Genomic DNA, 16,162 nt, shown 5'->3' on the forward strand with positions numbered 1-16,162 from the left:
ACAATCCAGGACTGCTGGCTCCCAACTGCTTGCCTGCCTGCCTTCCTGATTGCCCCTAACTGCTTCTGCCTGCCAGCCTGATCACCCCCTAACCACTCTGCTGCCAGCCTGTTTGCCCCCAACTTCCCTCCTCTGCTGGCCTGGTCACCCCTAACTGCCCTCTCCTGCAGGGTTGATCACCTCCAACTGCCCTCCCTTGCAGGCCTGGTCCTTCTCAACTGCCCTCTCCGACTGGCCATCTTGTGTCCACATGGGGGCAGGATCTTTGACCACATGGGGCAGCTATATTGTGTGTTGGAGTGATGGTCAATCTGCATATTACTTTTATTAGATAGGATAGAGGCCTGGTACAGGGGTGGGGGCCAGCTGGTTTGCCCTGAAGGGTGTCCCTGATCAGGGTGGGGGTTCCCTTGGGGTGTGGGGCGGCCTGAGCGAGGGGCCTGTGGTGGTTTGCAGGCTGGCCACGCCCCCTGGCAACCCAAGTGGAGGCCCTGGTATCTGGAATTTATTTTCCTTCTACAATTGAAACTTTGTAGCCTGGAGCGGAGCCAAGCCTGGGGCTCCCTCTGCGGCGGCAGCCATTTGTGTTGGGGTTATAATTGAAACTTTGTTGCCTTAAGCGGGTGAGCCCGGCCAGGGTGTGCGGAAAGCTTTGCTTCCCCTGTTGCCGGTGGCAACCCTGGCTTGCTCTCTCAAGCTCCATTCTGACACCATTTCTGTTTGAATTTGTTTACCTTCTATAATTGAAACTTTGTAGCTTGAGTGGAGGCTTAGGCCTGCAATGGCTGGCGGAAAGCTTTTTTCCCTCTGTTGCCTTGGAAACCTTGCTCTCTGTGGCTGTAGCCATCTTGGATGGGTTAATTTGCATACTCGCTCTGATTGGATGGTGGGTGTGGCTTGTGGGTGTGGCTTGTGGGTGTGTCAGAGGTATGGTCAATTTGCATATTTGTCTATTATTAGGTAGGATTATATATATATTATATATATATATCCTCCTATATAATAAAAGAGTAATATGCAAATTGACCCTAACAGCAGACCGACCAGTCGCTATGACACACACTGACCACCAGGGGGCAGACTCTCAACGCAGGAGCTGCCCCCTGGAGGTCAGTGCACTCCCACAGGGGAGGTAAGCTTAGCCACAGCCGGGCTCATGGCTGCGAGTGCAGCGGCGGTGGTGGGAACCTCTTCCGCCTCTGCGGCAGCGCTAAGGATGTCTGACTGATGGCTTAGGCCCGATCCCCTGGGGAGCGGGCCTAAGCTGGCAGGTGGACATTCCCCAAGAGCCCCCGGGCTGCCAGAGGGATGTCTGACTGCCAGCTTAGGCCCAATCCCCCTGGGAGCAGGCCTAAGCCAGCAGGTGGACATCCCCTGAGAGGTACTGAACTGCGAGAGGGTACAGGGCGGGCTGAGGGACCCCCCCTCTCCAAGTGCATGAATTTTCATGCACTGGGCCTCTATGTGTGTGTGTGTGTGTGTGTGTGTGTGTGTGTGTGTGTGTGTGTATTATATATATATATATACAGTTTCCAAGGTGCTGTCACACTTTTAGGTCTCAGACTTCACAAAGCTTTCCAATATCTAAAGCTCTCAAATCTGTAATATGTTTTACTCTAATGCTGTGCTTTTTAAATAACAGTTTTATTATTTAAACTTTTACTCTGACTTGAGTTAATCAACATTGCTGAACTAGTATGCTAATAGTCATCAGACAGGTTGCACAACTCATTTGAGAACTGTTCTGTAATTACTTAACCTTAATCAAAAATATGTTAATCTCATAACTATGTGAGATATTCTCTCCAAATGACCTTTGGTTTATATTCACCATTGAAATTACCTACATCTGTTGCTTTAGGCTTTGATTGTGTCCATATGCTGGTACGTGTTCCTAGAATTACTAGAGGCCCGATGCACGAAAATTCGTGCAAGAGTAGGCCTTCCTTCTCCCGGCTGCCAGCACTGGCTTCCCTCCGGGACCCATGCTGCTTCCCTCCTCCAGCCGTCCGCAGGCACCCGGGACCCGGGCTGGCTTCTCTAGGGCTTCCCATAGGCACCCGGGACCCGGGCTGGCTTCTCTAGGGCTTCCCATAGGCACCCGGGACCCAGGCTGGCTTCCCTCCGGCCCGGCTTCATCAGGAAGGACATCCGAAATGATGTCCAGAAGATGTCCGGTTTAATTAGCATATTACCCTTTTATTATTATAGATTGAATTGGCTATGCAAGTAAAATTATAGTGAAGAATTCATATCTAATTCCTTTTTTTAATTTTTTAAGTTTTTAAACTCATGGAAAAGTTTATAGAAATGTACATTGAACATACAGATTCGCCTTCTTAGTAACTTTATGACACTCATATCTTTTTCTCTCTTTCCATACATACAGATATATAAACCTTTTGCCAAACCATCTCAAAGCAAGTTGCAAACATTATGACAGTTTGTACCCCTAAATCAAGCACCCCTATGTAAAATGCCTTAGTTTACATTTTCCAGGAAGGACATTCTCTTATATGACCATGCATCATTTCCACGCCTAATAAAATTAACAGTGATTTTAGTAACATCATAGAATATATACTTCTGACACAAATTTCCCCAGTTATATAAAAAAAAAAGTCTTTTATGACTCATTCCTACTCCCATCAATCCCACCCAAATTTAGGATTCAGTCATGACTCACACATTGCATTGGTTATTCTGTCTCTTTAGACCCCTAATTGGAAACATTCCTACCACTTCCTTTCGAACTTTAAAAAATCATTCCTCTTTTAAAATAGTCTAATAGTGGAAAAAATCTTTAGAAAATAAATGCTAGGTGAGTTAAATCTTTAAGAGAAAATGTGTTCTTTTAGCATTTTCAGAATTATAGGAAATAGATGCTAGATCAAGACTTATATTTCTCCTTGAGATGCTTTATTACTTTGCAATGAGAATATTGTGTAGTAATTTATATTAATTTAGTAGTGTTCTTTAGTTCCTCAATGGCTTAGTTGTAGTAATTAAACACTGTTCTCTATACAGGAGGTATTTTCTGAGTTTTACTCTGATGTTAATAAATTTAAAACCTTTTCCTTACCAGAATAAGGAAAGCTTAATTAAGTATTGAACGTTAATTGGGTTAAATGTTTATCTAATTTAAGGAAAACATATTAATAAGTCTCAATAAAGACTTATCTTTCAATAACATTGCACACAAAAAATAACTAGTTATTACCGTGAATAACACCAAACTAACTGAATTAAATAGACCTCAGTAGGTTAAGGCACAGTATTTGGACTATTTCTTTAAAATATACTAGAACGTAATATTTTAATAACTACTGAATGTGTGTGCTTCTCATATGGCAGTTTTGTTTTCTGTATTACTTAGATCATCGATTTTCTTCTTGTCAGATGCTAACATCAGGGAAGTGGGCCTTGAAGGGGCATTACTGACCTTACTAGACAAAGAGACAGATCAGAAATTGTGCCATGATATCAAAGAGACTTTAAATCATATGCTCACATCTATGGCAGTGGACAAACTTTCCTTTTGGTTGAAACTTTGTAAAGATGTACTTGCTGCATCAGCAGGTAAGTACTGGCGACTACCGATTGAAATAATAAAATTGAAAGTAAAATTGTTATATAAAGTTGTTTGCCAGTGATTATTTATCAATCTTGTCTGAATATTTAGATTATAATATTTGTGGCTTTCTTCAAGTGCTAGTGTTCAAGTCTAGCACGTAATAAGCCTGCTTTTTTGTTGTTGTTGTCTTATATGACTTTCCTGTGTAAAACAAACTAAAACGTAGAGTCATTATGCTATAAAAAGGATGAGCTAACTTATAGCCCCATCATTTGTTTACATGCATGCAATAAATATTTGAGGAATTGCCTTGAGTCAACATAATAGAAAATTCATCAACGGTTATGACAATTTTAGCAAGTCAGTTTCTCCATTCTTAATAATGTTAGTTTCAAATAGTGTTTGAAATTAGTGTTATTTCCCAGTGTCTTTGCTAGTATAAGATAATTGTTGGTGAGAAAGTGTATTAGAATCTTTAAACTTTTATATCCTTTGAGTAAGAAATCCTCTCTCTGAAATCAATAAAAACATATTTAAAAAAAGAAAATTAGAGAAAGAAAGAAGATAGAAACCAATTCTGTTCTAGGTATTGTACATATTTGATCTTATTTAACCATTTAATCATCCTATGTGTAGGCAGTATTATTCCATTTTACACAGAAATCAAGTCTTGGAAAGGTTAAGTAATTGCCCAAAGACACACAGAGATGGATTCAAACCTTAGCTTGCAGTATTTTAAAACCCAACTTCTTACTATATTTCAGTAACTCTCAACTCAGTTGCTTGAATCTTATAATTTAATGTAGCTCTGATCTCTACAATTATGTGAAAGGGAGAAAGATAACAAAGTTCTGGGATTTTTATTTATTTTTACAATCTTCACTGTTTACCTCGATCCTTAATGATCCTCTTCTCTTCCAGTGATTTAGACCTGCTCTTTCAATCATTATTTTCCACATTTCCTTTAATGCTTTCTTCTATCTCTACTACTTAAGAACTTACAAGGACTTCTTTCCTTTGAAAGAAAATGTGTATGTGCCTAGACAAAACAGGTTGATTGCACTTTTCTGATATCTCACCTACCTTTTTTTTTAATTTTACATTTATACTCTGAGCTCACTAGCTCAATTTGATTTTACTATTTATTCTTTTTTTAAAAATATTTTTATTGATTTCAGAGAGGAAAGGGGAGGAAGAAAGAGATAGAAACATCAATGATGAGAGAGAATCATTGATCGGCTGCCTCCTGCACGACCCCCTCTGGGGACCAAGCCCGCAACCCGGGCATGTGCCCTTGACCAGGATCGAACCTGGGACCCTTAAGTCCTCAGGCCAATGCTCTTATCCACTGAGCCAAACCAGCTAGGGCTACCATTTATTCTTTGTACCTTGTAGTTTAGCCCTGTCCCTTCTTATTAGGAAAGCATCAGTTTCTGTTGACTTCTCAGTCATAAGACAGGACTTTGCCATAACTTTATTATCTATCATAACACACTCAAAAAATGTTGACATACAAGATAACTTAAGAAAACCAATTTGGTTTGTTTTATAGCATTAGTTTTATTTTTAACTAGAATTAGTAAGCTAACAGTATAAAGAGGAAATAATTCACTACTCAGTCAGTGGCTCTGGTTATCAGGGCAGTGTGAGACTACAATGACAGCAATGGGTCTATTCTAACAAATGCTTTCAGACATTGTCAGTGGATTCAGGAACCTTCATAAATCCATTCAAGGCCACAGTATTAAAACAGCATACCTAGTACAATCCACTACACTCCCTACTAGAGAATTTTGATCTTCCTTAGCACAGGGAATTTATTATTATCCTAGTATCTAGTATCATGTTCAGTTTTTCATTTTGAATATAATTTGGCAACTTTCTTACTTTGACCTAGAATGGTTCTAACAGCATTTCTTTAAATGCCGCTGTTATGATGTTTATTTAATAGGCTTGATTACTTTACATTGTTAAAAGATATATGATTGATGAACAGTAATTCTGGTCTGAATTTGAAGTCATTTGTGTTCCTTTATAAATATATATTCAAATTGATTGTGATTACATGTACTCTTCCTTGATAAAAGATTTTACAGCTGTAACTTGTGTGGATACAATGCAAGAAGAGGAAGGTGATAAAGGGGATGATGCCTCAGTTCTGACCACCAGAAGTGATGACAGATCCCATCCTTTTACCAATCCCCGGTGGGCCACTAGAGTCTTCGCTGCTGAATGTGTCTGCAGGATAATTAACCAGTGTGAGAGTGCACACTGCGCACATTTTGACATTGCTTTAGCACAAGAAATGAAAAAAAGGGATTCAAGAAGTAAGTGGCATAATAATGAAAAAAAAACAATATTATACATAGAAATTCTGTCTGCTTATATGTTTAAATTAACTTAAAAGATAAAACTAAAAAGTTATTCTTCCAGTTCCGGGTCCGGGTGAGGCTGCGCCCCTGGGTCCAGGAGAGGCCACGCGCCCCTGGGTCCGGGTGAGGCAACGCGTCCCTGGGTCTGGGTGTAGCTGAATCCCGGGTCCAGGTGAGGCCATGTGCCCCTGGATCCGGGTGAGGCTGGGTCCCGGGTCCGGGTGAGGCCGTGCGCCCCTGGATCCAGGTGAGGCTGGGTCCCGGGTCCGGGTGAGGCCGCGACCCTGGGTCCGGGAGAGGCTACGCGTCCCTGGGTCCGGGTGAGGCCACGCGCCCCTGGGTCCGGGTGAGGCCACGCGCCCCTGGTTCCGGGTGAGGCTGGATCCCAGAACCGGGTGAGGCTGCACACACCTGGGTCCGGGTGAGGCCACGCACCCCGGGGCCTGGATGATGCTGGGTCCCAGGTCCGGGTGAGGCCGCGCGCCCCTGAGTCCGGGTGAGGCCGCGCCCCTGGGTCCAGGCGAGACCAAACCAGAGGGAGTCGGACCTGCATTACCACCATTTGTCCACCATCCAGAGCTGAAAAGTCAGTGCCGACATGTACACATAAGGAACTGGTGGACATTGAAATTGGGTCTCAAAAGAACTGTTGGTCCAGAAAGAAACTTACTACAGACTGATTCATCTGCCTGTCAGCATAACTATTATTGCTGGTCTCACATTCGGTTCTTAAAAGTATATTTCTAGTAACACGTGATCTCACTCATCTAGGGGAAATGATGAACAACATAGACTGATGAACAAGAACAGACCCAGAAACAAGGAGGCATCGATCGGACTGTCGAGCCTCAGAGGGAGGATAGGGGAAGGTGGGGGGAGGGGGGAGAGATCAACCAAAGGACTTGTGTGCATGCATATGAGCCTAACCAATGGTTAAGGACAACAGGTGGGTGGGGGCATCCGTGGGGAAGGGTGGGGGATGGGAATTGGGGGATGAGGACAAGTATGTGACACCTTAATCAATAAAGAAAAAAAAAAGTTATTCTTCCAAATCAGTTATGAAACTGACTATACCTTTACATAAACAGTAAGCATAGTATATTTTTAATGTCTAAATACATTTTTAATTATTAAGTTTCTTAACTTGATATTCACAACTTGATTAATGGATTTATGGAATGAGTTAAGTTTATAGAGAATAATCATGTTCTTAGAAAGTAGTATGTGTGTTAGCTACTTCCCAAAATTTATTTTCTGAGTTATAACTTAGAACAATTTTACGTGTAGATTGTTTTGTTTCCATGGATATTACTCAGAAAACATTTGAGCCTATCTCAATGGAAACAGTTATAAGACCATTTTAACCTTTTATTCAGTTTCATTATTTTTACTTAAATATATGTGTTATGGTTCGATGTCTGATTTTTTAATTCACTTCAGTACATGTTCAAAGGAGCAATGCCCATACCTGAATGCCTTGAAAATGTTCTTTACCAATCAAAAGAATTATAAAGCAAAATGTTTCTGTCGCCAGCCTGAGCATATGAATTAGATATCTTTGTTTCAGTGATTTATTGCGTCTCTTATTTGTGATGAGCATGTGCTAGATACTGATAGTATAAAATCAGTATATCATAGATGCTTACTGATTCCTGTGCTCCCAATTAAAATTGTAATTGGCACTTACCAATATGAGTTGGTTTTTTCAGTGTGGCCTATAGCTATTTTTTGAATTAGTCTCAAATATATTTTAGGTAAAAATTACTTGTACCCTAAACATTTTATTGCTGGAACATTGTTAAATGAATGTCTTATGTTTTTCCCTGGTAGAATTAGAATTACTACGCCAAACAATGTGTTGTAGGAATGAAAAGAATTTTTATTTATAACTAGAGGCCCGGTGCACGAAATCTGAGCACTGAGGGGGGAGGGGGTCTTCTCAGCCCAGCCTGCGCCTTCTCACAGTCCAGGACCCCTCGTGGGATGTCGGCAGTCGGACATTCCTCTCGCAGCCCAGGACCCCTCGCTCCTTACCACCTGCCTGCTCGCTGCTCTTTACCACTCGGCTAGCTGCTCCTTAGCCCTGCCACTGAGGCGGGAGAGGCTTCTACCACTGCTGCACTCGCCAGCTGTGAGCCCGGCTTCTGGCTGAGCAGCACTCCCCCTGTGGGAGCGCACTGACCACCAGGGGTAGCTCCTGTGTTGAGCATCTGCCCCCTGATGGTCAGTGCGTATCATAGCGACCAGTCGTTCTGCCAGTCATTCCGCCGTTCGGTCGATTTGCATATTAGGCTTTTATTATATACGATTTTATAGTGACTAATTTTTGTATATTCCCATCACTTGTATGTGTGGCAAGACATGCAGAAACAAGATAATCTAGTTCATTTAAAACACTACATAAAACTTTTATTTTTTATTAATCCTCACCCAAGGATATTTTTCCATTGATTTTTAGAGAGAGTGAAAGGGAAGGGGATAGACAGAGAGAAAAACATCTATGTGAGAGAGACACATCAGTTGGTTGCCTCTTTGCACACGCTTCAACCTGTGCCAGGGATCAAGCCTGCAACTGAGGTATGTGTCCTTGACTGGAATCGAACCCAGGACTGTTCAGTCTGTGGGCCAACACTCTATCCACTAGCCTAACTGGGTAGGGCCATAAAACTATTTTTTAAAGGAACATTGTGTTTTAGCTTCAACTTGACGTAAAGGGAATAAATTACTGACTAATTCATCAAAACCCAGTCTCCTAAGTATCTTCTAATGTACTTTTATCAGAAAGTCTGAACATAATTTTTATTGAAGGTACCTTTAGCACTCTTTTAAAGGATAATAATTCTGCCTTTGGTTTTTGAATAGCTGTAAAACTACTTGCTTTGGAATAGTGTTCTTGTGTGTGAGTACTTACAGTGGTGGAGTATATCCAGCTTTCAAGTTTGTATTTAACAAATGGTAAAATAAAACAGTAAATTAAATCAGAGGTACTTAAAAGAAAGTCTAGATTATGAAATTAAATTAAAAACTTAACATAAATCTTAGCTCCAGCATACACTTTTCCTTGATAAGATTTTTTTAATCTTGCAGATGACTTTTTGGTGCTGCATCTTGCCGACTTAATTCGCATGGCTTTTATGGCTGCCACCGATCATAGTGACCAGCTCCGTCTTTCTGGCCTTCAAACGTTGTTAATTGTTATTCGGCGATTTGCAACTATTCCAGAACCAGAGTTTCCAGGACACGTGATTCTGGAACAGTATCAAGCCAATGTAAGCACTTTCTGCAAGAGATGAATTATTAAACACCCAGATAAAAAGCCTATTAAACTAATTGGCATGTCATCTTTTAATACATAAATAAGTGTATATTTCTGCTTATATATCACCATTATAATTAGTATTTAGAAAATGTATATGTTTGAAGAAGAAATCTTCATGTAAAAGCAAAATAGTACTTAAAAAGGTCTTTTATAACTTTAAAGATTAATTTTAATAATTAACATCTTCATGGTAATATTGGGAAATAAAGAACTTTAGTAATTAAATTTTTACAAAATATCTGAATAAGCTTAAAATAACACTAAATTATTACTAAACATTTTGTTTAGGCTACATGCATGTTCTATTTGCAAATCATTGTTCCTAGAGTAGATATAACCACCTTCATTGTTTTTCTGGACTTAGAAAAGAGTTCAGGGTTCTAGTACTGTAAACTTTTTAACTGGTGTTTGATGCATTGAGCCATTTGGAAGAACCAGTAAGATAACAGAATTATCACGTTACATCACACATAATCCTGCAGCATTTATCCCAGAGTACCTCTCATTATGATTCAGAGGCAGCTTCTTTTTCTTTTTTTTTAATATACTTTTATTGATTTTAGAGAAAGAAAGAGAGAAACATCGGTCAACTACCTCCCACACATACCCTGACATGCACCCCAACCAGGGATCAAGCACACAACCAGGGTAGATGCCCTGAACAGAAATTGAACCCGAGACCCTTCGGTGCACAGGAGGACACTCAACCAACTGAGCCACACCAGCTAGGGCCAGAGACAGTTCCTGACAGGTAGCAGTTAGGAAGACCAGAGCAGTTCACCAGTTAGTTAGCAATCTCCCATCATGTCTTCCCAGCTGGTGATGCCAAGTATGCTTGAGGAGAAAGCAAAAAGAAGGGAGTGGCAGTACATAGAACTATCATATTAGTATAAAATATTATAATTCAACTTAATTAAGGGGAGCTCTGTTGTATTTGTAGTCCTCTTAAAACTGCAAATGATAGAATAAATACAACTCAGCAGAAAAGGAAAATTGTTTTCAGAAATTGTATTTGGCTCTTCTTGGTTCCACACTGGCTTTATTCTCAAATTTGCTCTCTCCAAGTTCTATCAAGATGGTTCTCTAAGAAGCAACCAGAATCTTACATAGATTGTGCTTTCCCAGTACTCCCAGCAAGTCTTAAGGGGAACTTTCGTTGTCCCAGCATGGGTCTCTGGAGCCAGGCAGTGCTGTCAGCTCCATAGCACAACATGGGCTAAGATTTGGGGAGAGAGAAGGTTCCAGAAAGGAAAATTGGGATGCTATTAGGTAAAAGCAAAGGACAATATACCGGGTAGAAAAACAACAAGTGTTCTTCATAATACCTGCTATAAACAAATAATTTTAATAACATTAAAAAGAGGACGCTTGTGCTGTCTTACTTATTGACCTTGATATGTCATATAATTTCTTGCCAGGTAGGAGCAGCACTTAGACCAGCCTTCACTTCAGAGACAGCACCTGATGTCACTGCCAAAGCATGTCAGGTAAATGCCTAAAAAGACAAAGCTTAACAAATAAAACCCTCTCTTCGGAAGCAATTCTCTAGCTATTATTTGATACCGGGGTTCTGTATTATAGTTTTCTGTTACTTAATCTCAGCTGTTCCTTCTCCTTTACTTTTTAAATTTAGAGAACTTCCTCTCCCTTTCGTGTAACTGCATGTTAATCCAGTATATGGATAAGTCATAATTTATGGGTGACAAATAAATGGGTTTTTTTTAATGGTTTGCTATTTCAAATAGTGATAGAGTGAATGGCCTTCTGCATAGATCATTTGACTTGGTGCAATCTTATCTGTAAAATAAACTCCAAAATTGAATTGCTGAGTTAAAGAGTATATTATAGGGGTTTACCAATTTCATCTCCTAACAGTACTGTATGCAAGCATTATTGTCTGAGCAATTTTTTCCATAGTCTGAGCAATTTTGTGAGTTGTCAAACATTTAGGTTTTTGTGTATGTGATGGAGTAAAAAGGGTATATCAATATACTAGTTTAGATTTGTATTTCAAGTGAGATTGAATGCTTTTTTACATATCAAAGTCCCATATAATATACCATTCTAAACAGGTATTTTTCTTGGAGTGGCTGTCAAACACTCAAAATCCAGCCCTGCATGACCTGAAATTATTAAAAGCAGAACTAGCTTGAATTGAGTTAATTATAAACATAATAAAAGATTGGTTTTAGTCAGGTCTTTCAACTTTATTTTATTCAGTTGTATTTAGGAAGCGTTTGAGTGCCTGAATTGTTTCAATGTTGTATTGAGCCTCTTTTTTTTCAAACCAGAGGGTTTGTGTGTTTTTTTAATTGATTTGAGAGAGGGAGGAAGGAAGAGAGAGAGAAACATCCATGAGAAAGAGAAATATTTGATTGGCTGCCTCCTGCACGCCACTTACTGGGGACTGAGCCCATAACCCAGGCATGTGTCCTGACCGGAATCGAACTGGCAACCTTTTGGTGCACAGACGACACTCAACCAACTAAGGTCAGGGCTGTAGTGAGTCTTTAATTTTTCAATCACTTTATTATATGTGTTTCTGCTGTAAGTCACTTGAAATTTTGTGAAATGGGGCAGGAAGTGATTAAATAGATGGAAAAGGTAAAATTTTCTCTAGAAGAAGATAAATACCATGACACCTTAGAAAACCATAAACATCCCTGATAATTGAGTAAACTTTTTGCATTGGAAATTTATTAATTATGTTTATATTTTAAAATTTTTAAAGAAATTTTTAATACCTTATTTCCAAAAGAATCAAAATCTTCTTTGGGGTTTTAGTGTTAGATGCTTTATCTTTTAAGAAAGTTACATTAAGTAACCACACAATTCAGTGTGGGTTTTTTTAAATATATATTTTTATTGATTTCAGAGAGGAAGGGAGAGGGAGAGACCGACAGAAACATCAATGATGAGGGATAATCACTGATCAGCTGCCTCCTGCATGCCCCCCACTGGGGACTGAGCTGCAAGTGCCCTGAGCAGGAATCAAACTGTGACCTGGTTCATAGGTCAGTGGTCAACCACTGAGCCACGCCAGGCACAATCTCAAATTTTAAAATAATAAGATGAAATAATCAGGACTGAAGATTTAATTTAAATGTTAATCCAAACATTTATGAAAGTGGTACTTTCTGAATCTCTTTGATTCTATGTACTAATTAGTACTGGTGTCCTTGCTTCAACCTTAGACTTCATTTCCTTTTGAAATGCTGGCTTTTGAGTATCATTATAAGCAGCTTCTCATTGGGTTTCTTGATAGCAAGGTGATTTCATTGACTAGATTCCTAAGATTTAGGTGAGGTCTGTTGAACTTACAGGAACATATTTATAATTTTTAAATGTAACTTCTTATTTTCTTAAAAACCAGGTTTGCAGTGCCTGGATAGCAAGTGGAGTTGTAAGTGACCTTAATGATCTCCGAAGAGTTCATCATTTGCTTGTTTCATCATTAACAAAAATACAGGCTGGAAAAGAAGCTCTAAGTCACTTATATAATGAAAGTGCTTCTACCATGGAGATCTTAGCTGTGCTAAAAGCCTGGGCAGAGGTTAGTACTTCTTAATTTGTAATGGGAATTTTGGAAGTTGTTAATAAACAGCTTAGGCCATAAATTGAAATTAACTTTTTAAAACACAAATAAGTCCTTTTTTAAAGTTAACAAAAGGCTTTCAACATATAATTTATTGTATATTAATTGATATTTTGGCCAAGCTTTCTAAAGTGTTCTTCATTGTCTGTTATCTGCTGCTGTCAACAGGGGCATTCAGTCTTGAGCCAGACAGACTTTATGATAGCCAATGAAAATTAATTTTTATTGAAATCTGAACTTCTAGAAATGTAGGTTTGCTTGTATATTCTATTAATACTATAACACATACTTTAATTTTGTATACTGTTTTATAGATGACTTTTGAATATTAAATAATAAGTAATTTTTTTTCTAAGATTAAGAAATCTTATACAAAAAAATGCTTAACTTTTCTAATCAGGGAGAAAACTCTATTTTTTTAAATTTACTATGGAAATGTTTAAGCAGATATGAAAGTGGTTATAATAGTGTAATGAACCTACTTATACCCATCAACCAGCTTTAGCAGTTACCAAACTTGGCCAATCTGGGTTCATATATCATTTTAATGAATGTGTCTAGTTTTACATTACAACTGAAAGAATTAATCAATATGAAAGAAAGGGTTTCCTCCAATATAGCTAATATAACTAATTAAAACCTGAAGATTATAGAATTTTTTTCATTATTTAGTTTTAACAAATCTTTTTTAATTAATGAAACCAAGAGTTTTTTAGACAGAGAGAGAGAGAAACATCGATTTGTTGTTCCACTTATTTATTAATTCATTGGTTAATTCTTGTATATGCTGTGACCAGGAATCAGACCTGCAACCTTGACATTTCACGAGCATGCTTTAACCAACTGAGCGACCTGGCCAGGGCTAGGGTTGATAAATCTTGATTAAGAAGTAGTTCTGGCCTTAGCTGGTTTGGCTCAGTGGATAGAGCTTTGCCTACAAACTGAAGGGTCCCGGGTTTGATTCTGGTCAAGGGCACATGCCTGGGTTGAGTCTCGATCCCCAGTATGGGGCATGCAGGAGGCAGCCAATTAATGATTCTCTCTCATCATTGATGTTTCTATCTCTCTCTCCCTCTCCTTTTCTCTCTGAAATCAATAAAAAAATATTTTTAAAAATAAAGTAGTTCTGGTCCGGCTGGAGTAGCTCAGTAGTTGCACGTCAACCTGTGAACCAGGTGGTTAGTTTGATTCCTGGTCAGGGCACTTGCCCAGGTTTGGGGCTCTATCCTGCAGGAGGCAGCCTACTGATGATTCTCTCTCATGTTAATGTTTCTGTCTCTTCCTTCCTTTCTGAAATCAATAAAAACATATTTTTTAAAAAAGTAATTCTGGTTAGATTTAATAAGCTGGATCTATCTTTAACAATCAGCTCTTTGTGCTTTTAAATGGAAATGTTTAAGCAGATATTTAAACATTTAAATATATGCTTCTAACATGAAACAGACTGTTGAATCTCAGAGGGAAGGCAGGGTGGGTGGGTGGGAGGGAAGAAATCAACCAAAGAACTTGTATGCATATATGCATAACCCATGGACACAGACAATAGGGTGGTGAAGGCCTGGGGTGGGGCGAGGTTGGGGGGGGGGTGGCTAGAAGGGGCCAATGGGAGGAAAATGGGGACATATGTAATACTTTCAACAATAAAGATTTAATAAATAAATGCTTTTAGCTCTAGTCTCCATAACCTATTTTACAGTTAATTCTCTTATATAGTGTTCTTTATAATAGTTTGAATCTCTGTGCTCTTGCTTAAGCCCATTACCTCCTCCTATTGTCTCCTCAGTAAAGATAATGACTGACCAACAGATTCTGTATAAAGGAGATTCATAATCTGCTATCTGAAATCCTTGGCTCCAGATAATAGTTAGAATTCAGATTTGGGGGATTTTCAAAAAGTAATATATATTACATATTCCATGTATTCATCCGGGAAGTGTGGAGCAATATGGAATCTATAATCAAACACATTACTATATCTGTAATAAAATGTTTGAATGTCACACTGTGTTGGATGAATAGCCTCACATAACTTCAGTCAGTTTTGCCACCAGATTAGTTTTCCAGAAATTTACATTTTTTTCAGATTACTAGATCTTAGATCTGTAGATAAAGAGGTAGTACAATCAGTTCGTGTACTATGTTGAATACTTTAACATCCTATCCTAATATATAAAAACCCTGCGTCGTAACAACCAGTAATGACCAGAGGCTTACCAACCGGAAGTCAGTGCTGGCCCCGCCCCCAAGCAAGTGGATAGGGGCAATCAAGCAGGCAGACAGAGTGGTTAGGGGTGATCAGGCAGGCAGGCAAGAGTGGTAAGGGGTGATCAGGTAGGCAGACCAGCGGTTAGGGGAGATCAGGTAGGCAGACAGCCCATGCCGGGCTGGCCCCATCCCCAAGCAAGCGGTTAGGGGCAATCAGGCAGGCAGGCAGGGTGGTAAGGGGTGATCAGGTAGGCAGACCAGCGGTTAAGGGTGATCAGGTAGGTAGGCGAGCGGTTAGGGGTGATCAGGTAGGCAGACGGCCCCTCGCAGGGCTGGCCCCGCCCCACAGCAAAGAAAGAGGGAGGCCCAGGCCAGCCAAGCCATTGCACCCCAGCCTGTCGCCTGCAGAGGGAGGCCACCGGTGGCAGGGGAGGGGGGCAGTGCCGCACAGATGGCAAGCAGTGGCAGCGGCGGGGGTGGGGTCAGCTGCCTGCAGCCCGGGGAAGGAAAGCCCCCATAGGCCCTGATCTCAGGCCAATCCTAGGGACCCTACCCGAGGAGTCCTGGATTGTGAGAGGGTGCAGGCCAGGCTGAGGGACCCCCCCCCCCCCCCAGTGCACGAATTTTCATGCACCAGGCCTCTAGTCTATAACAATAAAAGGGTAATATGCTAATTAGACTGGACGTCCTTCCGGATGAAGCCGGGGCCGGAGGGAAACCTGGGTCCCAGGTGCCAGAGGGAAGCTGGTGCCGGCAGCCTGGGGAAGGAAGTCGTACTCTTGCACGAATTTCGTGCATCGGGCCTCTAGTAGTCCTATAAACAGTCCATGTTAAGTTTATGTATGTAAAACTTCTTGTAGTGATTTAGTGGTAACTTTGAAAGAAAGTACTTTTAGTATTTCAGTCTACTGCGGTTCAGAGATGGCCACCTGAAATCTTACGTTGAGATGGATTTTAAGGCCATAATAAGGCTTAGTGAGAAAGAGTGCTGAGATCATTTAGTTACAGATATCATTGTGAAAGTACAGAGTGGCAGCATGTTTACCACAGATTTTTATCCCTGATGTTTCTCATTGGATCTCTCTACCCCATTTTTG

The 16,162-nt window shown here is 40.2% G+C and overlaps 1 protein-coding gene across 6 annotated transcripts in view; it reads left to right on the plus strand.

Moving 5' to 3' along the window:
* Positions 1-16,162, plus strand: part of HEATR5A (HEAT repeat containing 5A) — a 110,628-nt gene that overhangs the window by 75,265 nt on the left and 19,201 nt on the right. For all 6 annotated transcript variants that reach the window (XM_079769912.1, XM_079769910.1, XM_079769909.1 and 3 more), the window contains 5 exons: positions 3,400-3,579; positions 5,662-5,901; positions 9,034-9,215; positions 10,684-10,752; positions 12,639-12,818. In XM_079769912.1, the coding sequence (XP_079626038.1) occupies positions 3,400-3,579; positions 5,662-5,901; positions 9,034-9,215; positions 10,684-10,752; positions 12,639-12,818 (851 nt within the window). The remainder of the gene's footprint in view (positions 1-3,399; positions 3,580-5,661; positions 5,902-9,033; positions 9,216-10,683; positions 10,753-12,638; positions 12,819-16,162) is intronic.

This window comes from Cnephaeus nilssonii (genome assembly GCF_951640355.1).
Source record: "Cnephaeus nilssonii genome assembly, chromosome: 4".
Lineage (NCBI taxonomy): Eukaryota > Metazoa > Chordata > Mammalia > Chiroptera > Vespertilionidae > Cnephaeus > Cnephaeus nilssonii.